This window comes from Carica papaya, chromosome 2 (genome assembly GCF_054855325.1).
Source record: "Carica papaya isolate Zhongbai chromosome 2, ASM5485532v1, whole genome shotgun sequence".
NCBI classification, from domain to species: domain Eukaryota; kingdom Viridiplantae; phylum Streptophyta; class Magnoliopsida; order Brassicales; family Caricaceae; genus Carica; species Carica papaya.
Window position 1 is genome coordinate 22065170 of NC_142310.1, and position 25169 is coordinate 22090338.

Sequence of the window (25169 nt, forward strand, 5' to 3'; positions counted from 1 at the left end):
CAAAATTATTGTGTAAGGAATGTAAATTCTAACTCTATTAATCTATTCCGCATTTAATTTATGAATTTATTTCTCTTTAAATTTCAGGTCTTTTTACACAATTAAATTTAATAAATTTTAAATCACAATTGTGTTTTTTAATATAATAAGAAATCAACAAATCTTGATAAAATCAGCTGGTAGATTTGCTAACAAATGCACTAACAGACTCCCTAAGAGAATCTATTAACATTTATAAAACCAATTATATTCAAGTACTTTGCTATATTGATTGTTTATGTCTAACTTATTAATACAATTTAATATCATGATATTCTAACAAAATTGATAAATTTTTTAAAAATTCAAGTAAAATATTTTTTAGAATAAAAGTTGTGATAACTATTCAAGAAGATACTCATATTATAGTATATATTCTCAATAATATACATATAATTTTTTTAAAACATCACTTGAACAAAAATAAAATAAGAAAATCATGGGCATTAATTTCAATTATTGATATAATGATTATTACATTCAGAAGACAAAAATAATTTGAGAAAGAATAAATAATTTAAGAACTTCTATCATATGATAAACAATATTACCAAATTGATACATAAGTTTGTTATTATCATCTAATGAGAACAAAAATTCTTACGAGTTTGAGTATTAAAAACAAGTCCCCAACAGAGATCAATGATGAGAGTCAGGGATGACGAGGGTACTTTTCATTATGTTGCCATCAATATAAATCACAATTTGTTGATATATTAACTAAAGCCTTAGACAAGTTAGGTATTGGAGATCTCTACCGTCCATCTAGATGAAAAATGCTAAGACATGAAATAAAATTTCAAATTTACGTAAGTTATTTGTAGATTATTTTGTCCTAACTTTTATGTACATATATATTGTATACATTGCATTTATTTTCATATATTTAATCGAATTGTTTGAATCAATTTTTTGTAAGTCTTTCTCTTAAATTTGATAAAATTGATAGTCAACATTTTGTACTAAGTTAATATTATGTTCCCATATCAAATATAGTTATTGAGTTATGTATTCTATATCTAAAGGACATCAATATAGTTGAGTTTGTGCAACTTATTATTAAATATAAAAAATAAATTGTGATGTTAGCAGTATTTGTTTTAAAATTTTTTGGAGCCACTTTTTAATCAAATATTACGTGAAAATTTATTTAATAAAAAAAATTACTTGACAAATATAATAATATTATTAATACATATATATTTTTTTAATATAACTCTTGACGTTTTGTTGGAAATCTGAAAAAGCAAAAGGAGACGAAGACGGAAGATGAGCAGCAGCAGGAAGAAGACAAGTGACCTAGAAGTCGAACAACTGCTAGAAGCTGCGCAAGACGAGTTGTTGCTCAATCTTTCTGTTAATTCCCACTCATCCCGCATCTCTCCCGATTACCTCCATCCCGATCTCCTCCGTCGATTCCAGGAACTCAAATCACGACCGTCCCTTGCTCCTCCCCGCCCACCACGGACTCAGCACTCTTCTTCGACGAATAGAGGTGACGTCGCAGCCGTTGATGATGATGATCTCTCTGCTAGATTTGCCGCACTCAAGGCATCCTTACCTTCTTCTTCCCAATCTGTTCCCGTGGATCCCAGGGCATCCTTAATGGACGGCCGAGTTCCAGGAAACGACCATGAAGATGAGGATGATGAAGTTGAGAAGCTGATTAAGTGGGCTATGGACGCAGCTCGTCTCGACCCTTCCCCGCCGTCCGACGACGACAATAATCATGAAGGCATCTTCTCCGACGAGGACGATGACGATAGCGACTGCGATAATCATGATCGTAAGACCAAACGCCGCCACGAATAGTATGTTTATATTGACATTTCGTCTCACAATCTGCTTTATTTGTAACTATCAATTGTAAATTACAAATATGATTGTTATGTTTAATCATCATTTCACCTCGATTCTCAAGATTGTGTGTGCCTGCGGTCATTTAAGCTTGTTTGTTAAATAAAAACCATGGCTTTTACCAAGCTGATCAGCTACGAAATCGAAACTAGACCTTCCTCCGATGGAAAAGAATTTGTCCGAAGGAAATTTTAGTAGCTACTGAATTTGATTAATTCTGATTGGATCGCATTATTTACCTAAAAGCCTTGGGTTTCGCAGGATGGTTTATTTTGTGAGTTTCTTTCTTTTGTCTGATCATTTATCCCCTTTATTTCGTTCCTATTGTTGGGTTTGAGTTTGATTCTGCAATCAAAACTTTAGAGGTTGAACTGCTTGGAGGTTAGTGTGGGAGGAAAGTTTCTTTCACTAATCGAAGTTTAGAAGGTGAACCCATTGTTCATGCTGAACATCATTTTCGTTTGCGCCCAAGTTCCTAAAAGTGCGGAGAAAACTTGTTGATCCATTTTGTTCTTCTTCTAATTCAGTTTGATTCTGTAGGAGGTCTCTTTTCTATGGCTAAGCAAGTAACTAATACCAGTGGAGACCATGCCACTCGAGCTGTTGCTAAGAGTGAGAAGAAGTTTGTTTGATTTTGGATTCTTTTTCTCCTTTCGCGTTGCCTGATTTAGTGATCATTGAATCTAGTGCCACCTCCTCCTGGGCTGTTAAAAATTCAAGCAGTATACACATAAAAGTCACACATACAGATTCTTTTCTATTACAATATGTTTGGGCTGATTGATTGATAGAAGTTGAGGGAAGAGGAAAGAAAAAAATGGGATGCTTTTCAGTTTTTTCACTTGTTTGGATAAAAAATAATAATTACTAAACGGAAGGGGGGAATGGAGAGCTTCATCTTTCTCTTAAAACTCTAATTTTTTGTTCTTCTTATCTATTCATTTAATTTATCATTCTATTAATAAAGTGTATTATGGATTATTTTTTTATGACTAGTCATTTAATTTATTTTATAACGCTAAAAGAACAAAATGTTATATCAGTTTTTTTTCTTTTCTTATCTTTTCTTTTTCTTTTCAATTTTTAGTTATCCAAACTAAAGAAACACTTTGCCTTTCATCATTTTTTAAAAAGCATCTTTTTCTCATTTCCTTTCTTTTCTCCTTCATTCCTCTAGTAATTTTATATCTAGTATTGGCGGTGAAGTTACTGTGGTTGAACTTTGACATTCTGGTAGATTCCAATCACTGGTAAAGAAAAAAAAAAGAAAAAACAAGTCTACCGGGGAGGGACCCCGAGGAAGAAGAATTCAACTTTGCGAAAATAACCTTAATTATGATTTACCTTGAATAGGTTAGTTTAAGTTTTTCGTTTGGCTTAATTAGGAAAACATATAATTGGGTTGGTATTCTGTTTAGGAAGTTAGATTAGGAATTTTTGTTTTTAAGGTGATAAGAAACTGATTTAGGACCCCATAGTATCTCTAAGATCTAAGAAAAAAAGAAGGGAAGTTAGTACCACCTTAATATGCATATACATATATATACATATATGCAAACAACATTAATATAAATTAAGCAAAAAAATAATTTAATCAAAGTTTTTGATTGCTTAGCTCTGAGATAGGTAGGTTTTCACTAACAAGTCCTAAACCCTAGTTCCAAATTTCTCATCCTGTTATGAGATCCTAAGCTCCGGACCATAACATGGTATCAGTATCAGAACAAGTGGTCTTGAGGATTTCCGATAATTCTTACATTAGTGGAAGCTTTTCTCAAATTTTGCTAAGAAGACCACACTTCCTGGGAGGAGGAACAGAAAGAATTGATCATGCTATCAAACTCCTCTCCAAGGAGATGTCTGGTGCCAAATCAGGGGTGAATTCGTACCAGAGGGCAGTGTCCAGCAGGGTAGCAAAGAGCATGACAACACAGTAGAGGCATTTAAGAGTAATGGGTCTATTTGTAAGTATTCTAAACTTGACTTTCCTAATTCTGATAGGTTTTTAAACCATTCGCACTTAGTAGCTACACCAATTTTTTACTCTAGGGGTTAAGCTTTTCTTTGGTTGATCTGGTCGGAAAGGAACCATTACGATCTTCAGGGAATGAGTATCTCCATTTTCAGTTCTCTGGGATAAAATGTCCTCTTCGGCTTGTCTTTGGGCCAAGGCGCATGGACTCTTTAACCATCCCGTTGTCTTTGTTATCTAGAGATAGGACGACTTTCCTTGTTTAGGTGGTTCTTGACTATCTTTTTTTCTATCTATTTTTTCTGTCTCTTTCTTAACAGCTTTCTTTGTTCAAGTGGTGCTAAACTATCCATTTTTCAATTTAATTTTTTGGGGAAAGATATCCTCGGCCGTTGTTTCAAGAGAAAAAAATATCCTGCGCCGTTTCTTTAAATGTTTTTCTCTATAAAGAACAGTTTTTTACTCCAAGTAAAATGCACTTGTGATGCACAACCACATTCTCCTCAGCCATGCACTAGGCAACAAATCAGTTCATGGTCAGTTGATTGAAATTCGACAAGCTATAGTTTCTTTGCTGGAAGAAGTGGTTGGAGAGCTTATTTCAATATAAAACAATGTCCTAATCAAGTAAAGGAACCTATGCTTTGCCCGCATTAAGAAGAGCTAGAGGAAGTTGTCATAACTACAATACATGACAAATTCCGTAAAATTTGAAAATTTAGAGTTGCTATTGATCCTATTGCAAATGGGTCTAGACTAAAGATTCTCAGTTTATAATGAAATGGGATAGAAGGTGTAAGATTCCTATTCTGCAATGTTTTCTACTGACTGTGCCATTACATGTTTAATATGATCTTTATTGCAGAAATTTTTTTATTATCTATCGTTTCTATTTTAGTCATCATGTTTTTTGTTTAATAGAGAAAATGACCTTTTATCATTTTACGTACTAAGAGGTGTATAACGATTAAAATATATGCACATATATATACTTCTTTTAAATTTTTCATTTCGCTCTTTTCTTTTTTATTCTTCCATCCGTTTTATTTTCTACTTTCAGTTTGGTAAAGAATAAAGCAAATTTTAATTTAATTTATCCATCCATCCTTCAAGAACTCTTTCAACTTTATTTTTACAAGTCAATTATTTTCAAAGTTTGACCGTTAACCCATAAACATGCCAACGTAATCAGAATGAGAAGAGTTAATAAATGAAAATTTGTAGAAATACATTATAAACTCTTGTATAATTTGTATTTTTCTGTTTAAACCCTCATACTATTTTTTGATCTATTTGAGTTTTACACTTTTTAAATTTTTATCAGATTTACACTTTAACTTAATGATTGTTTATTGGCCATCAACTCACCGTACAAGTGGCTGCTGATACATTAAAATTATCATAGGAAAGAAATTTTTATTCGACGTGTATGTCGCATAGATGACATTTAACATACACATGTAATATATATATATATATATTTTTTTTAAAATTTTAATTTTTAGTTTTACATTTACTTTTACTTTTGTTTGAGCTCCAACTCTCCTTGAGATGATTTTTTTTTTATTAATAAAATCGGCTGCTTTGTTGATTTGGATTAGGTTTACATGGATGATTGGGTAAGACTTTTACATGGATGATTTGACAGCCTTTTGATTAATCTTACAATTGGCTTTGACGAATTCATATTCTTCATTTCACAAACGGGGGGAGAGAGAGAAAGAAGAACAATAAAATTGTTAATTTTAATTAAAAAGAGGGTATATGGTGTGCGGAAATACAAGTTATCTTAAAATTAATTTTTTAATATTCAATTTTTATTTTTGAAAAATAAAATAAAAAATATATATATTACATGTGTATGTCATGTGATATTCACGGGGTCAAAAATTGTATTCATATTATTTCAACACATCAATAGTTACGTGCTCCAAAAATCAATGACCAATAAATGACTATTATGTCAAAAGATAAATTTAATAAAAATTTAAATGTATATGATTCAAATAGATTAAAACATAATATAAGAATTTATATAGAAAAACACAAATCGTACATGAGTTTATAAAATATTTTTATCGATCAAAATTATTCAACAGAAAATACAATTATATCAAATAAGATAAAATATTTTGAGAGTTTATATACAATTCATATTCTTTTATTTTATTTTATTTTTAATTAAGCTCGTGCATCAATGTTTTAGTCATTATGCACTCTTAATTTCAAAATCTTCTTCAAATTCGCTATCATAACAATTAGTCATTTAAAATTCATTAAAATTATGAAAATATAGCTAATAATGCGGTTAGTTTTTTTATGTTGCTGTAAGATATTAATACCTTGAAAGTCCCTCTATAATTTATATATTTTTTTTTAAATAAGGACTTGCACTAATTTTATATTTATATTAGTTATGTACTTTTATATTTTCTCTACAAGATATCGTGATAAGTCGTCATTTGAAACTCATTAAAACTATGCACATGGGCTGATGACGTGGTCACATTTTATATTGCTGTAAAAAATTTGTCAAAATGGCAACTGTGTTGGGTGAGAGAAGACACGTAGGGGCGGTTGGTGGGTAAGAGATTAACTATGGTTAAATTGAATTTTTTTTTTATTTTTTATTTAAGACAACATAATACAATAAAATACAAAAGAAATAATATCTTTTTCTTTTAGGTAAGAGTATGAATTATTTGTAACTACTCTAAAAATTACTTCTTTCCCTTTGTGCCTTGTTTATGATACTTCATTTTTTCTTCTAAAAGACACTACTTCCCCATTTAATCTTGACTCATCTATATATTTAATATATGTTTTCACTATTGGTGACCTTGTCCGATTTACTTTATTTTTTTTTTCTCTTTTTTACTAACAAAATGACGTTTTTGATTTAATATTATAAATATATAGTTTATGTATAATAGATTCAACATTAGAAACTTCTTCTTTTCCTTATTGTTAAGAAAACTGTAACAGCCAACCTTTTATTATTATTATTTTTTTATTAATTATTATTATTATTTATATAAATATAATTATTATTTATATGATTTTAATTTGATTTAATAAAAATAATAATAATAATAATAATAATAATAATAATAATAATAAGGGTAAAAACTGGTTAAGGATTTAATTGAAAACAATTTTGAGAAAAATGGGTGAAAATTTGGGTTCTGCGAGTATTTTTGAAAGGAAAATCGGAAACAAGGGGTCAAAATGTAATTTGAAAAAGTTACGCTACGTCAACTACCCGGTCAGCAGCCTCGACTAATCAGGACGCGCCAGGTGGCAGAGGTGCTGACACGGGAGGCCACGCGGGGGGAGCCACGTGGGCGATCCGCGTGCACGCGATCGAACTGCTGAGATCCGTTCTCGCGCGCACGGACGACCCATATAAAAAACGCGCACGAACAGCCCAAATTGCATCGCGCACGGATGACCCAGATTAAAATGCACACGGACGATCCAGATTGAATCGTGATGAACGACTCAAATTTACTCTCTATTTAATCACGATCGAACGGTCCAGATTAAAAGCGATGGACGGCCCAGATCAAAAGCAGATGGGTATAAATAACCCCATCCGCACCCAAACCCAAACCCTAGCCGCCAGAGCTCCTCGCCGGAGAAGACAGTCCAGCCGCCGGGGAGCCGACTGCCGCCATCCGCCGCCGTACCGGAGCAATTTCTGACCGCCAAACGAGGTAAAAATTTCTCTTTTTGCACGAAATTCAATTTTAAACCCACCTATGGCAAAATCAGAGTGAAAGAACTGACCGATTGGCCGAAAAATGCTGCCGCAGGGTGTTTCAGAAAATGCCTCCGATGAGACCCTTTCCGATTCCCGTTCGATGTGATTTTTCCACCGTCGTGACCACCGTTTCCTTCTCTACAGGTTGACCAAAGCAAAATACCCAACCGCAACGTGAGTCGGAGGAGCTGTCGCACCAGAGAGCCCCACCGCTGGTGAGTTTCGATTTTATGTATTTTTTCGGCCCACTAAGGGACCTAAGTGTGTTTTCTCGTAGGAACCGGTGCAAATTCAATTGAATTCGACCAAAAAGGGCCGAAAACAGCCTACCCGAGGTGGATCGCTGGAGCACGGCGGAGCCGCCGTGCTGGAATTCTGAAATTGGCCGAATAGGCCCTGAGTTTGATTTTTGGGTTATTTGGGACACTTGTAGGTACCGTAAGCACGTTTCAGTTCCCGAAGAAAAATTTAGGGAACCTAGAGACTGCCTGTAGGCGCAGTAACCATCTAGTTTTCGGCGTCGAATCAAGTAAGAACTTCTCACTCTATTTCCTATCATAGATGTGAAGTTTGAATAAATAATAATACGCTCTTTTGTACAAGTTAGATAAATATGCATAATTAATTACTGATTGCTAATGGGGCCCGAAATCGGACATTATTCTCTGTTGATTTATTTTACAGTTTAAAAGCATTATGGTATCTGGTTTTAGAGTTTTAAATGCATGTATTACTGTATTACTTGACCATTGTGTGATTTTGGAATTTAAGATATGATTGTATTACTGGGTGCATGTTCATTGTTTATGTGATTGTGTTTAATTTGGTAACGGAGATTAAGAATAAACAGGAAAGTGATGTGATCTAATAAACAGATAAGGTGACAGCCTCACTAAATATCCTGAGAGATGGTAGACGGACCAGTTTCATAGGGAACCCTACCGTGAACGTTGTCTCATACCGGACGGGGTATGGAGACTTGGTCATTTGGCGCTCATACCGGACGGGATATGGGACGGCTCGCTTCACCCTTATACCAGACAAGGTATTGAGATTTAATGTTTTGGCGCTCATACCGGACGGGGTATAGGGACGGCCCTGAAATTAAAATTGTTAAGAGAAATGGTTCACGTGTAGCGGAGACACCCCCTATGGATCCCCATGGATACTAGTAGGCTGGTGAAACGAGAAACGGTGATGATTAGTTATTGTCAATAAATATGAATTTATGATATCTTCTATGTTACTGATTGTGTATGAAGTTATGATTTGTATGATGTTATTGTCTTTATAGGTTATTTTTGCATGTTCTCCAAGGGTAAGAAAACGGGAAAATGATTTTAATTTTAATGAATGTATTGGTTTAAAACTTGTGCTCCATTGGTTGTTTTTGGTTTTCTACCAACCTTTGCTTCTGTGACGGTGATATATTGTGATGTCCTTACTGGGCTAGTGTATCTCACCCCTTATTTAACCATTTCAGATCAGGATGACCCAGTTCCCAAGCCCAATCCGCAAGAAGACTACGAGTAGATGCTAGATACTTTATAGTTTCCTTTATTTTTTTTTATTTTTCGTATTTCTTTCAGAGAATTATTCCATGATGTTTGTTAGTACTTTTGAGTTATCGTGTAAGGAATTTTAACCTTAACCTTTATTTCGTTCCCGCACTCAAATTATTATATGTATTTTTTTTAATTTATGGAGTCGTTACAGTTGGTATCAGAGCCGCGTTCCTCGGACCCGTCCCTTACACAATAATACTTAGAGAAACACCAAACAGTGAATTATCACTCAACCGTTCCTTGTGAAATGCAGGTACAGAGAGATGAGAAGAGGAAGACCCCCACTAAACTGAGCAGCCCGAGAGGGTTCGCTAAGGGAAGACGTGGACAGGATATTTGAGATGTTAGAAAGACTCATTGCGGCCCAGCAAAGCCGAGAGGAAAGGAGGGAGCTACCTGACCCTCCCCCACTGCCACAAGTTGAGCCACCACTGCACCGAGAGGATCTTGAGCCACCCTGGTACGACCCTGCTCCTCCACAGTACCACCCGGTACCACTGCTATAGTATAATCCGGTGCCCCTGCCGTATCAACAAGTACCACCACAGGGCTCCCTAGTCTGCCATTAGCCTGGCCCAGTCCTTTTTCCACGGGACCCAGTTCCTCCCACGATTAACCCGAGCTACATAGAGAGGTACAAGAGACTAAACCCATTCACTTTTTCAGGGGGATCCTCTTTTGAAGATGCTGAGTACTGGTTGGTAGAGACATAGAAGGCCTTCAAGACCTTAGGGGTGACTTCTGAGCAGAAGGTCACCCTTACTACCTACATGCTAGTGGGAGAAGCAGACCGTTGGTGGGAACTCAAGCAGACCACCTTACCCGTTCCAGTTACTTGGGAACAGTTCCTAATAGCCTTTCATGCAGAGTACCTCCCAGAGCATCTCTGACATCTGAAGGAGATGGAGTTCGTCCACTTGGTCCAGGAGAACATGACTGTGTCAAAATATGCTCGTAAGTTCCTAGAGTTGGGCCGATACTCCCCTGAGACGCTGTTGGATGAGGGCAGGAAGGCTAGAAGATTCCAGTGGGGTCTCCGCCCAGAGATCAGATAGCATTTGTTCGTGCTGGAGCTCAAGACCTATTCGGCCGTTCTAGCCAAGGCACAGTTAGTGGAGAGGAGCTTCCACACCCTCCCTCAGGCAGTAGGGAACCTCAAACCTTCAGCTCCACCTTGCAGACCAGCACCTACTGTGTCTGTCCAACAGAACAAGAGGCCTAGGCCAGTGATCCAGGCTCCCCCTTAGGCTCCAGTGATAGGACGTGGTAAGATCTGTCAGTATTGCGGCAAGGATCATGGGGACCGACCCTGCTACCGCCTCAACAACACCTGTCGTATATGTAATAGTGCGCAACATTATGCGAGAGAGTGCCCAAGGAACCAGAATCAGGGCAGATCTCCTATTCAGGACAGAACTTACAACCTCACCCGGCAGGATGCCGAAGCCGACTCGGACGTGGTACAGGGTATGTACACTATCTATAACCATCTTGTTCATATTTTGATTGACACTGGTGCATTGCGTTCATTTGTTTCACCTATTTTTGCATCAAAATTTAATATATTACCTGATAAACTTGATTCAATGTTATTTGTGTCTACTGCTGGGAGTGTAACACTATTGGGAGAAGTTGTCTACAGGGCTTGTGCCGTAGAGATAGCAAATAGGAAACTGAGTGTAGACCTAATAGAATTAGACACGAGTGATTTTGATGTAATTTTAGGGATGAATTGGCTAGTAGTGTATCACACCACCGTAGATTGTTTTAGCAAGAAGGTTGTATTCAATCATCCTAATGATGAGTCATTTACAAATTAATAAAATCATTTAATACTTATACGTTGATAACAAATTTTTTTATTCGTCGAGTACCTTAACCTTACTGTTTTCTCTAACTAAGCAAACCCAAGAAAGAGAATTGTATTCAAGAGATTCCAGTAGTCCGAGACTTTCCAGATGCATTTTCGGATGAACTACCCTGACTGCCAGTGGACAGGGAAGTCGAGTTCACCATAGATTTACAGCCAGACACCCAGCCTATTTCGGTTGCTCCTTACCACATGAGCCGCGTTGAGATGGAGGAGCTGAGGAAATAAATTACTGAATTGTAATACAGTGATTTTATTAGACATAACGTGTTCCCTTGGGGTGCTGGAGTCACTTTTGCCAGAAAGGGAAATGGAACGTTGAGACTATATATTGATTACAGAGGGTTGAACATGGTCACAATCAAGAACAAGTGTTCCCTTCTAAGGATTGATGATCTATTCGATCAGTTGCAGGGTGTGCAGGTCTTCTCCATAATAGACCTGCGATCAGGTTACCATCAGGTGAAAATAAGGACAGAAGACATCCCCAAGACGATTTTTCGAACCAGGTACAGACACTATGAGTTCCTGATCATGCCATTTGCGCTAACCAATGCCCCAGCCATCTTCATGGATCTGATGAACAGGGTCTTCAGAAAATTTTTATATCAATTTGTTATCGTGTTCATCGATGACATCTTGATCTATTCAAAAAGCAAAAAGGAACATGCTAACCATCTAGCTTAGGTTTTGCAAGTTCTTAGAAGAAAGAAGCTATATGCAAAGTTGAGTAAGTGTGGATTTTGCTTGAGCAGACCACCTTCTTGGGACACATCATATCAAAGGATGGAGTATCAGTGAATCCTGAAAAGGTTGAAGCGGTGCTCGGCTGGGAGAAATTGATATCAGTTAAAAAAATCCGTAGCTTTCTAAAAATAGTAGGCTATTACCGCAGGTTCGTTGAAAGATTTTCTAGTCTAGTTGCTCCCCTAACCCGACTCACAAAGAAGAATGCCAAGTTTGAGTGGAATGAGGACTGTGAAAGAAGTTTTTTAGAACTAAAAAAAGCAGCTGACTACTGCACCTGTACTGGCCTTACTAAGTGGATCAGGGAGATATACAGTTTATAGTGATGTCTCATATCTAGGCCTGGGTTGTGTTCTAATGCAGCATGAGAAGGTTATAGCCTATGGGTTCAGATAGTTAAAGAGTCATGAGAAAAATTATCCTACCCATGACTTAGAGTTTGCTGCAATCATACACATCTTGAAGACTTGGCGCCATTATTTATATGGAGAGACCTTTCAGATCTATACCGATCACAAGAGTTTAAAACATATAATCACTCAAAAGAATCTCAATATGCATCAGAGAAGGTAAATAGAGCTTTTTAAGGACTATGATTGTGACATCTTGTACCATTCAGGTAATGACAACGTGGTAGTCGATGCACTCAGCAGAAAAAGTGCAGGTATCTTAACCCATTTGATGGTTTCAGAATGCAGGAAAATTGGGGCCACATAACAGGTTCGATTTCAGGACTTGAGGAGAGTCACATGTTTGGGTCATCTAACAATTCAGCCTGAGTTAATACAGAGAATAAGAAAAATTCAGTCAGTTGATCCCACCCTAGTAGCCCTCAAGAACGATGCAGAACAAAGAGTTAGCTCAGAATTTCGAGTCTCCGCCGATGGGTTACTCCGATTCTAGAACAGGGTATGTGTTCCAGGTGACAGTGAGTTAAAGAGAGACATCATGATAGATGCCCATATCTCAAAGTTTGTCATACATCCCAGAAGCACTAAAATGTACCAAAGCATGCGACCCCGGTTTTAGTAGAATGGGATGAAAGGAGACATATCTGACTTTGCAGGTCAAGGCAGAGCATCAGTGCCCAGGTGCGTTACTTTAGCCATTATCGATCCCAGAGTGGAAGTGAAAACATATCACCATGGACTTCGTGACAGGGTTACCTAAGACACGCTCAGGACATGATGCCATCTGGGTAATTGTTGACCGGCTTACCAAGTCTTCCCACTTCTTGGCCATCAGGATGACTGATCTCTTAGAAAAGTTGGTAAGAATGTATATTCGAAAAATAATCAGATTGCATGGAGTCCCAGTGACAGTGGTATCCGACAGGGACTCTAGGTTTACTTCTCGATTTTGGAGTAGCTTTCAGCAAACCATGACAACAAAGCTGTCCCTCAGTATTGCCTTCCACCCTCAGATTGATGGACAGTCAGAAAGGACAATCCATACACTTGAAGATATACTCCGAACTTGTGTCCTTGACTCCAGGGACGACCATCTACCCCTGATAGAGTTCGCCTACAACAACAAATACCAAGCGAGTATTGGCATGGCTCTGTATGAGGCATTATATGGGCGCCCATGCAAATCGCCGATTTGTTGGGAAAAAGTGGGCGATAGAAAATTGTTCGGCCTGGAGCTGGTAGAGAAGACTACATCTAAAATAGTTAAGATAAAAAAGAACATTCAGACGACTCAAAGCAGGCAGAAGAGTTATGCAGACACCCGGAGGAGAGATTTAGCATTTGAGGAAAGCGACCGGGTGTTCCTTAAGGTCACTCATTTTAAGGAAATCAGTAGGTTCGACAAGATGAGGAAACTGAACCCTCGATTTATTGGACCATTTGAAGTCTTAAACAGGATTGGTACTGCCGTCTACAGACTAGCATTGCCTCAAAAATTTTCTAAGATCCACAACGTGTTTTATGTGTTCATGCTACGCAAGTACAACCCGGACCCCTATCATGCTTTGCCCTACGAACCTCTTCCACTCCGGGAGGATTTATCATATGAGGAAGTACCAGTCGGTATTGTGGATCAAAAGAGCAGATTACTCCGCAACCGGGAGATATCCTTTGTGAAGGTCATATGAAAGAACCACACACCAAGGGAGGCCACATAGGAGCTAGAATCATATTTTAGAGCCTAGTACTCCTAGCTGTTCGATCAAGAGTAAGAGGCAAATTTGAGGGACCAAATTTCTTTTAAGGGGGGAGGGGAGTTGTAACACCCAACCTTTCATTTTTTTTTTATTTTATTAATTATTATTATTTTTTACATAAATATAATTATTATTTATATGATTTTAATTTAATTTAATAAAAAAAATAATAATAAAAATGGTAAAAATTGGTTAGGGATTTAATTGAAAATAATTTTGGGGAAAAATGGTGAAAATTTGGGTTATGGGGATATTTTTGAAAGGAAAATCGAAAACTGGGAGGTCAAAACACAATTTAAAAAAGTTACGCCACGTCAGCTGCCCGGTCAGCAGCCCCGACCGACCAGGACGCGCCAGGTGGCAGAGGCACTGATACGGGAGGCCACACGGGGGAAGCGACGTGGGCGATCTGTGTGCGCGCGATCGAATTGCTGAGATCCGTTCCCGCGCGCACGGACGACCCAGATCAAAAACGCGCACAGACAGCTCAGATTGCATCATGCACGGACGACCCAGATTAAATCATGCACGGACGGCCCAGATTGAATCGCGATGAACGATCCAGATTCACTCCCTATTTAATCGCGATTGGATGGTCCAGATTAAAAGCGCGCCAAGTGGTAGAGGCGCTGACGCGGGAGGCCACGTGGGCGATTCGTGTGCGCGCGATCGAACAGCTGAGATCCGTTCCCGCACGCACAAACGACCCACATCAAAAACGCGCACGGATAGCCCAGATTGCATCGCACGGATGACCTATATTAAATCGCGCATGGACAGCTAAGATTGAATCGCGATGAACGGTCCAGATTTACTCCCTATTTAATCGCAATCGGACGGTTCAGATTAAAAGCGACGGACGACTCAGATCAAAAGTGGATGGGTATAAATAACCATATCCGCACCCAAACCCTAACTCTAGCCACCAGAGTCCCTCGCTGGAGAAGACAACCCAGCTGCCGGGGAGCCGACCGCCGCCACTCGCCGCCGTACCAGAGCAATTTCTGACTGCCAAACGAGGTAAAAATTTTCTCTCTTGCACCAAATTCAATTTTAAACCTACCCATGACCAAATCGGAGTGAAAGAACCAGCCAATTGGCCGGAAAACACTGCCGAAGCTCGGCGGTGGCGCCGCGGGGTGTTTCAGAAAATGTCTCTGATGAGGCCCTTTTCGATTCCCATTCGATGTGATTTTTTCACCGTTGTTACCACCGTTTCCTTCTCTATAGGTTGACCGAAGTAAAACACCCAACCGCAACGTGAGTCGGAGGAGCCGCCGCACCGGAGAGCCCCACCGCCGGTGAGTTTTAGTTTTCTGTATTTTTTCGGCCCACCGAGGGCCCTAAGTGTGTTTTCTCGTAGGAACCGGTGCAAGTTCAGCTGAATTCGGTTGAAAATGGCCGAAAACAGCAAACCCAAGGCAGATCGCAGCGGTGCCGTCGCCGGAGCACGGCGAAGCTGCCGTGCCAGAATTTCAAAATTGGTCGAGTAGGCCCTGGGTCTGATTTTTGGGTTATTTGGGATACTTGTAGGTACTGTAAGTGCGTTTCAGTTCCCGAAGGAAAATTCAGGAAACCTAGGGACCGCCCGTAGACGTAGTAAGTATCTAGTTTTCGCCGTCGAATCAAGTAAGGACCCCTCACCCTATTCCCTATCATAGATGTGAAGTTTGAATAAATAATAATACAGTCTTTTGTACAAGTTAGAAAAATATGCATAATTAATTACTGATTGCTAATGGGGCCCGAAATTGAACATTGTTCTTTGTTGATTCCTGTTGATTTATTTTACAGTTTAAAGGCATGATGGTATTTAGTTTTAGAGTTTTAAAATGCATGTATTACTGTATTACTTGACCACTGTGTGATTTTGGAATTTAAGATATGATTGTATTACCGAGTGCATGTTCATTATTTATGTGATTGTGTTTAATTTGGTAACGGAAATTAAGGATAAACAGAAAAGGGATGTGATATAATAAATAGATAAGGTCACAGCCTCACTAGATATTCTAGGAGATGGTGTACGGACCGGATTCATAGAGAACCCTACCGTGAACGTTTTTTCATACCGGACGGGGTATGCAGACTTGCTCATTTGGCACCTATACTGGACGGGGTATAGGAACGACCCGCTTCACCCTCATACCGGACGAGATATTGAGGTTTAATGTCTTGGCACTCATACCGGACGGGGTATGGGGACGACCTTGGAATTCAAATTGTTAAGTTAAATAGTTCACGTGTAGTAGGGACACCCCTATGGATCCCCATGGATACTAGTAGGCTGGTGAAACGAGAAACGGTGATGATTAGTTATTGTCAATAAATATGAATTTATGATATGTTTTATGACTGATTGTGCATGAAGTTATGATCTGTATGATGTTATTGTTTTTATAAGTTGTTTTCGCAGGTTTTTTAAGGGTAAGAAAAAGGGAAAATGGTTTTAATTTTAATGAATGTATTAGTTTAAAAATTGAGCTCTATTGGTTATTTTTGGTTTTTTACCAATCTTTGCTTCTGTGACGGCTATATATTATGATGTCTTTACTGGGTTAGTGTAATTCATCCTTTATTTAACCATTTCATATCAGGAGGACCCGGTTCCCAAGTCCGATCCACAAGAAGGCTATGAGTAGATACTAGATACTTTATAGTTTCCTTTATTTTTTCTATTTTTCATATTTCTTTCAAAGAATTGTTCCGTGATGTTTGTTAGTACTTTTGAGTTATCGTGTAAGGGATGTTAACTTTAATTTTTATTTCGCTTCTGCACTCAAATTATTATATGTATTTCCTTTTAAATTTTTTGGGTCGTTACAAAAACAATAAAGATTTTTTAAAATTAAAGAGTCTGAGATACTAAAGATACAAAATAAGTATTTGAATTTCGACTTCTAAGCAAGCAAAAGACCCATGACTCAGATTGCACCTCTAAACATCTCATCCTAGTTATTTTTGCCATAGTAAAAATTCCACCTCCTTTAACCCCAGGATGTAGGTTATTAAGAAAGTTTAATTCCCCCTACAAACACATACACGGCCAATGATATATCCATGGTTATAAAGTGTGCCTGAATTTGAAATGAGATTTTATTTAATATTATCAATTTTTAGGTTTAAATAGCTTTCTTTTCTACATTTTCATTTAAAATTATACTAATAACATATATAATTTAAAAATTTTAAAAATAAAATAAAAAATAAAAATGATATGTCAATATTAATTATAAATATATATTATATAAAAATAAAAATTTAAATACTATCTACTTATATTTTAAAATATAAAAACAAAATTAATATGATCATAATAATTATACATGTGTCAAAATAATATCCACTCAAATTAACATATACAACAATTATTTAATTAAACTTTTAAAATATAAAAATAAATATAAATTTGACATAATTTTAATATAAAAATAAAAATTAATTTCAATTTATTATTATATATATCATAATATATCATTTATAAAATTATAATTCGTGTGTAACAAAAGATAAAAATCTAGTAAAACAAATTATTAATTCAAAATATTGTCTTTTAAAATTTAATTAAATATTTTTTAATAATATTTATTTACCTTTTATATTTTAAATATATTTAAGTTTATAGATTTCTTTTTTTTTTTTTTTGAGATTTAGAGATTTTCAACTTATTTTATCACTTTTAGTTTAATATTCCGTTATTTTAATTGCTTTTTAAATTTATCTTCAACTCTTCAATTGATGAATCTTCATTTTCAATTTTGAATGAAAATGATTCATTAAGAAATTAGTAATTTAAATGATTAAACATTTTCTACAACTAAACACAATCCAAAAATTCTGGCCTATCTTTGGGCATATTGTTGAAAATAAGTGATAAAATCGTAACTTGGATGAGATAAATATTAGCTGCACCCTTCAACAAGTCAAGGTGAAATAAAGGCGTAATTCTTCCCCGAGAGGAAAAAAACCAGTATCATGAAATGCAGGTATTCTCTTGAGAACGTTTTTTTCCCAGCCACCTGACCAAAAAATGATTCACCATATACGAGCCATCTTCCATTATTTAGGGGGTTTCCCTTCTTCCAACAAAAGATGGACCATGGACCTCACAACCTCATTATCAACAATAGCTATGTTCTGAAAATGAAGAAAAAGCATGCATTTAGGCAGAAAAGGACTAATGCGAATAACATGATTTTTGGATATAAGGAAGTAAAATGTACCTTTGGCTTTCTAATGAGCTCATTCAAAATAGACTGAAGAGTTAACCGTAGTTCCTTAAACAAGACAGCAGTTTGTGCAGGTGCTGTTAGCTTTAACCATCCATCAATAGTCACCATTCCAATCTGCCAAAAAAAATGTTAATGACAAGGAGAATTCAGCAAGAGTAGTTGGTGATGAGTCAGTTGACTTTGGCATTAATTGAGTTTAGTTGGGTAGTTTACCAACATAATATAGTTCTTATGTTTTTCTGCATCTTAAGCTATGCAGTTTAGCAGCACATTTTTTTTAAGAAAATTTTACATCTTGGAGTTAGAACAATTATGTTTGAGCTCCTTGAAACTCTAGAGTTCTCCAGCGGCTCCTTATCAAACCAGGTCCTAAAGAAATAATCCAAGAAGTGCTCTTCTAATTTTCTATTAAACTTACCTGTAAAGAAACCTAAAACCAGATCTCAAAAGACTAAGAAGATTCTTTAGCAGCAATTCATGTAATAGCATGAATAAGCTTTGGTAATTGGTAATTGTATGATTTTTTTTTATCGTTTCAATTCTTCGAAGTTATAAGTTTCCTGTTAGTCTACGGTTATGGTAAGAGAGGATTTTCTATCTAGACAATATAAATACTTCCGTTACAGTACTTTTTGGGACCAAACCATCAGTTATTAAATTATCATGAGAGTTCTTTCAATATCTTGGTTGTGTAATGCAATCAGTTCGTATGTTTAAAGGATTTGAAGCGTGACTCCTAGTCCATGTCCAGCTATTTCCATCCCAGTATTTGGTATAATACTTAAAAATTCCTAAATTTAACCTGATTCCCAAAATGCAGAAATTACCCTATTTTATCCTATAACTTTGGCAGTACAGTTTCTTACTCTTTTATATATATTTTTTATTTATTTGCGAAGTCACTAAGTAAACTGGAATTGAACCCAAACCAATCACTCACCCAAGTGTAAATGGAGAGGATATAACCACTGAGTGATGTAGTAAAGTTTCTTACTTATTGTTTTTTTGAGTTAGCTCTTTCGTATTAATGGTTAGGTGCCTATTGTGTAGAGGATGATTCATAGTTCTTTATTTTCGTCAAATGGTATTTATAGACTGAACTGAACGGAGAAGGATAAGTGGAATTTCTTTTGAATGTTTTAAATTCCTCAGACTCTAGAGATTAGAGGTTTCTCCCTAATGGCCTTTTATATTCAAAATAAGTTGTAAAAGCAGAAAATCAAAGTCTTCTTTTATTGTTCTCCTAGGTTTTTCTATAGGCAGGCTCACAACAACTAGATCCTAAAACTGGGTCCTGATACTAAAGACCAACAAGAAAGCACAGAAGTAATGGTTGTATACAACGAGTTTTCATGTTCGATTGTCATCATAGTTGTTTTTAGCTGGTAAACCATGCAAACTGAAGCATAATTCAGTTGCCACTGAAACATGAGAGAACAGTTCAATATATTTATAATTAAAACACATCTTACTCAATTCAGCAGGCACAAAAAATTAGTAGAACATCCATATCTATCTATAATCAAAATGATAACCATATCGTAAGTTCAATATTGTATTCCATTCTTTCCAGGTTCATGCAAAATAAAAATGAGAATTTGGTCTGCCCTCTTAAATGGGAATTTCTTTATTCTTTTTTCTCATACAGTGAAGTGGCATTTAAGCTTGAAAACTTGGAGAATCAAAGACCAACCAAGTCTACCACTGAGACTAGTTGGCAATTTCATTATATGACTAGTAAATTAGCATCTTGCAGGAAGAAAATACAATAAGCACATACCTTAATAGTCTGAATGAGGAATAGCAAATTACCTGATGCTGAATGCTGATTGAGCCACCGAAAAGCAAAAGGCAGAAGGGAGAGATAATGGTTGTGTCTCTTAAAAATACTTTATGAGTTTCAACCTGAAAATAATAATAACCAGCTTGCATTGTCAAGTTAATAAAATAATCTATAAACAACCATCATGGCAATGTATGCTTAATGCTGTGTATACTTATTCTAGCAAAAATGCAAGAGGAATCGGATGCTCAGGCTCTTATTTCTTGGAAGCATAGCTTCAGAACAAGTCTTGGCAACCAAGCTCATTAAGTTGATGTCTTTTCTTTTTAGGTTATATGAGGAAGTACTATTAAGGAGAGAGAAAAACAGTACACAAATGGAGCATATGAAATCCTCTAAAAAAAAAGTGAAAAAACAAAAAACACTCATACTTCAATACAAGACAGTGGCCCAAACTCTTTGCAAAACAACAGGACACCCTAAAAGAGACCATGAACCTTAACCAGATGTCAAAAAGGCCAATCTGTCCAAAAGCAATAGAGGAGGTTCAGAATGACCAATCTGTCCAAATGCTCTTGATGATAATTATACTAGGGAATTGGTGGATTTATCCAAAGGAAAAAAAGACTGTATGATGCAAACAAGACTAAAAACACTCAAAATACTCAGAGCATCAAAAGCTGACTTGAAGCAAATTTCAAATGATGTAAATACAAATAGAGTTCCAAACCTGAAAAGTTGCAACGGACCAGTAACAAGATCAAAAACAAAGAAGTTTAAAGAGTTGCTCCAAGTTTTCACTCAAAAACATGTGGATGATGGACTGATCAATTGTGGAAAGTTCAAATATGAGCTTTTTGAACAATTCAAATTCGTAACTTTAATTAAGTTTAAATGATTTGGGATAATTTGAGCTTGTTTGAGTCTTATTAGTAATAGGTGAATAAACCTTGTGTATGGGCTGGATTAATTGAGTTGTTTTAAGTATTTTGTATTGTTTTATTTTAGTTTGAGTTAATTAAGTCCATATAGTCAGGTGTAACTCATTTGGGCTTAAGTCTTATTTTAGTGTTATTACAAGAATGAGTCCATAACTATATGCTGCCACAAACAATTAGTGGTGTTGGTTAAAAAGATTGGAATTACAAGGAGCTATATAACAATTACATGCCTATAATTAGTCTAATTATTGTTGGAGTTACAATTGTAATTATCACATAATTAACCTAATTATTGTGGAAATTATAATTGTAGTTATTGTGTTGTAATTTACCATTGATTTCTTTGGTTATAAATACCAAAGGAACTCTTCTTTGTGGATATTAAGAGTTGTAATCAAATATTTCAGAATTGAGTTGAGAGTGTTTTGGCTTTCTTTTCACTTTATGCATAAAATGTTGATTTGGAATACAATTGTTATCGCTTGTATTTTAATTTTAATTTCCTATTTTAATTGTTCTTGGTGATTGTTTGGATTGGGTTCAAGGAATATCATTTATCTTTCTTGGGTTCTATTTAACTTCTACCATATGGGTGATCGAACAAATTTGATTGTTTTTTACTTGTGATCTAAATTCTGTTCTAAATCGATTGAAGAGTACTAAAGTTTAAGTAAGGGTCTTGGGGTTCCGTATCATTTAGTATCAGAGCCAGGTTCACTAAGTAAATTAGTCTATCCTTATTTTGTTGTCTTTATTTTCATTAATTCTTGCTAAAAAAAAAAGAGACAAATTTGCATCAAGCCAAAAAAAAAAAAAAATCAGATTAGCCTAATTTGCTTAATTGTGCAAAACATACTTCAACCAATTCTAACTTGTGTAATTGAAACACTTGCTATTATTACCCTTTTATTTATCTCATATAACATTCAAATACATTTAAAATTTAAAAGGGAAACTCGTTTCAAGACTGTTTGTTTGGTTGAGATTGTTTGTATAATTTTTGGGACTGATTAGAAACAACTCACCTCAATTGAGTTTGTTTTCATCTAAAATTGTTTGTTTCACTTAATTTGAGTATTTTTGGTGATAATTGATGGTTCTATTAGAGAATTACAAGTTTCGTGCATTAAATTTTAGATTCACCATTTTTTTTTTCTTGCATATTTAGTTTTCATTTAACATTTCCGCCCATTTGCTTCTTATTACATCTTGAGATAATAATATTGATTCGTTGTTGCCTAATTAACATAAAAATCATCATACACTTATTTCTATATCAAGTGTGTGCTCTTCATTGTTTAGAATGTTCTACTTTACTTATAGAGTTGAATTCGTGTATCTTATTTCTTTATAAATTTTTTATTATCTCTAATTATAATTGAGTACATAATGATAATTAATTGTTGTTTGAATTGACTCTTTTGTATAAAGTTATAAAAGGTTGCTTGAGTGGTAAAAAGCAAGAGAGTGTGAGCTCAAAGAGGGTAAAAGCTAAAATTGAGTGAAACACGAGTGCCCATACTACGAAAGTAAACACGTGAGGGAGTGATTTGTGTCTACTTTGTTTGTCATTAAAATTTTAAATTTGAAGATGGAGCCACAAGGGAGTGAAAGAACATCAAAAGATCAATAATTCATCCTCAAAGCAATGCAACAACAATTTGAGAGGATTCAAATAGCTATTGGCAACATGAATGAGAAATTAGAGAAACAACAAAGTGAGTTAAATTGTATGAGAGGGGAAGCTTCCCAAACCAATCCAAGGGCAAGAAGACTTCCAACACCACCTTTTGATGAGGAAGTGGAGGAAGAATTTGATGACCAAGCTACTTTGGTCAATGAAGGTCGAAATTATGGTAGGGGTCGAAATGATCTTGATAAAAACATTGGAAGCATCAAAATGAAAATCCCATCGTTTCTAGGCAAGAATGATCTGAATGCTTATCTTGAATGGGAGTGCAAGATGGAGCTTATTTTTGAGTGCCACAATTATTCGGAGGAGAAAAAGATAAAGCTTGTGGCTGTGGAGTTTGGAGAGTATGCCATTGTGTGGTGGGATCAACTCATCACAAGTAAAAGGAGAAATGGAGAGAGACTTATTTCCACTTGGGCCGAAATAAAGGCTATCATGAGAAGGCGCTTTGTTCCAACTTACTACTATAGGAACTGCTATCATGAGAAGGCACTTTGTTCCTACTTACTACTATAGGAACTTACATCAAAAATTGCAAGGTCTTATACAAGGGAACAAGAGTGTAGAAGACTACTATAAAGAGATAAAGATAGCCATGATAAGGGCTAATATTGAAGAGGATAGGGTAGCTACTATGGCAAGGTTCTTAAACGGCATCAACAAAAAAATAACCAACATTGTAGAGCTTCAACATTATGTGAAGATTGATGATATGGTGCACATGGCTATAAAGATTAAAGGACAATTAAAGCGAAAGGGGAACACAAGGCAAGCCAACACTTATTCGACCCAAAATTCCAATTGGAGGCCGAATTGGAGGGGAGATAACAAGACTGTTCAATTCAAAAGAGATGACAAAACTAATCTAAAAAATGCTAATGATAATAAAAACAAAGGTATTTATAACTCCCAAACTCCTAGGAATAGAGATATAAAGTGTTTTAGATGCTTGAGTTTTGGTCGTATTGCATCTTAATGCCAAAATAAAAAGGTAATGATGATGCATGGTGATGGTGTTGAAACAGATGATGAGAGTGATGTGGAGGATGAAATGCCTCCTTTGGAGGATTGTAGTGATGGGGAAACGCCTATGGAAAGTAAATTGTTGGTTTCTAGACGAGGTTTGAATACACAATTAAGGACTGATGATGAGAGGGGTTAAGTTGCAAAGAGAGAACATTTTTCATTCTAAATGTTTAGTGAATGGAAAATTGTGTATCATAATTATTGATGGGAGTAGTTGTGTAAATGTGACTAGTACCTTGTTTGTTGATAAACTGGGTTTGGAAACTACAAAACATCTTAAACTTTATAAACTGTAATGGCTTAACAATAGTGGAGAGATGAGAGTTAATAAGCAAGTGAGAGTGCCTTTTACTATTGGGAAGTATAGTAATGAGGTGACATGTGATGTATTTTCTATACAAGCTAGTCATATTTTGTTGGGTAGACCATGACAACGGAATAGGAGAGTGATGTAGGATGGGTATCTAAATAGGTACATGGTAGAAAAAGAGGGCAAAAAGTATGCTCTTCTTCTTTTAACCCCCTAAACAAGTTTTTGAAGACCAAATGCAACTTGAAAAATTCCATGATGAATTCGCACAAAGAGAGGTCGAGAGAAAAAGAAAAGAAAAAAAAAAAGAGAAAAGAAAAGAGAGTGAGAGAAAATTAGAGTGGAAAAATGAAGATCAAAAGGAAAAAGAAAGAGAGGTGCATTTGACCATAGAAAAGAATGAGGGAAAGAAAATGAGCTTTCATGCTAAAATAAAAGATGTGAGAAAAGATTTATTTTCTAACAAGCCAATAATTGTACTCATGTACAAAGAAGCTTGTTTATCAATTAACGAACTTGACCCTTCTTTGCCAAGTGTTGTAATTGAAGTTTTGTAGAAATTTAATGATGTCTTTCCCGATGATCTACCTCAAGTTTTACTACCTTTGAGAGGGATTGAGCATCAAATTGACTTCATTCCTGAGGCTGCCATACCAAATAGACCAGCCTATAGGAACAATCTCGAGAAGATCAAAGAGCTTCAAAGGCAAGTGGAGGAGCTCTTACAAAATGAGCACATTCGAGAAAGTTTAAGTCCATGCTCAGTGCCCGTCTTATTAGTACAAAAAAAAAATGGTAGTTGCCGTATGTGTGTTGATTGTAGAGCCGTCAACAAAATAACGGTAAAATATCGACATCCAATACCTCGATTTGATGATGTGTTAGATGAGTTGCATTGTGCTTGTGTATTTTCTAAAATTGATATTACAAGTAGTTATTACCAAATAAGAATGAAACTAGGAGATGAATGGAAAACTGTTTTTAAAACAAAACAAGAGTTATATGAGTGGTTGATTATGCCATTTGGCTTAACTAATGCGCCAAGTACTTTCATGCGTTTAATGAATCATGTTTTACGTGAATTTATTGGAAAGTTTGTGTTGTCTACTTCGATAACATTTTTATATATAACAAATCTATTGATGAGCATGTCATGAATTTGAGGCAAGTGTTTGACACATTGCGCAAATTTTAACTATATGCT

The 25169-nt window shown here is 35.8% G+C and overlaps 2 protein-coding genes across 4 annotated transcripts in view; one reads left to right on the plus strand and one right to left on the minus strand.

Moving 5' to 3' along the window:
* The first annotated feature begins 1265 nt into the window (after nucleotides 1–1265).
* Nucleotides 1266–1959, plus strand: LOC110817409 (uncharacterized). Its single transcript, XM_022045939.2, has one exon. The coding sequence runs from the start codon at nucleotides 1309–1311 to the stop codon at nucleotides 1849–1851; it is 543 nt and encodes a 180-aa protein (XP_021901631.1). The 5' UTR covers nucleotides 1266–1308; the 3' UTR covers nucleotides 1852–1959.
* Nucleotides 1960–17756: 15797 nt separating this feature from the next.
* LOC110817359 (RNA helicase family protein) overlaps nucleotides 17757–25169 on the minus strand; it is a 108442-nt gene continuing 101029 nt past the window's right edge. For all 3 annotated transcript variants that reach the window (XM_088213654.1, XM_088213655.1, XM_088213652.1), the window contains 3 exons: nucleotides 20025–20117; nucleotides 18204–18326; nucleotides 17757–18117 (listed from right to left, as the gene is read on the minus strand). In XM_088213654.1, the coding sequence (XP_088069780.1) occupies nucleotides 18040–18117; nucleotides 18204–18326; nucleotides 20025–20117 (294 nt within the window). In that variant the 3' untranslated portion in view covers nucleotides 17757–18039. The remainder of the gene's footprint in view (nucleotides 18118–18203; nucleotides 18327–20024; nucleotides 20118–25169) is intronic.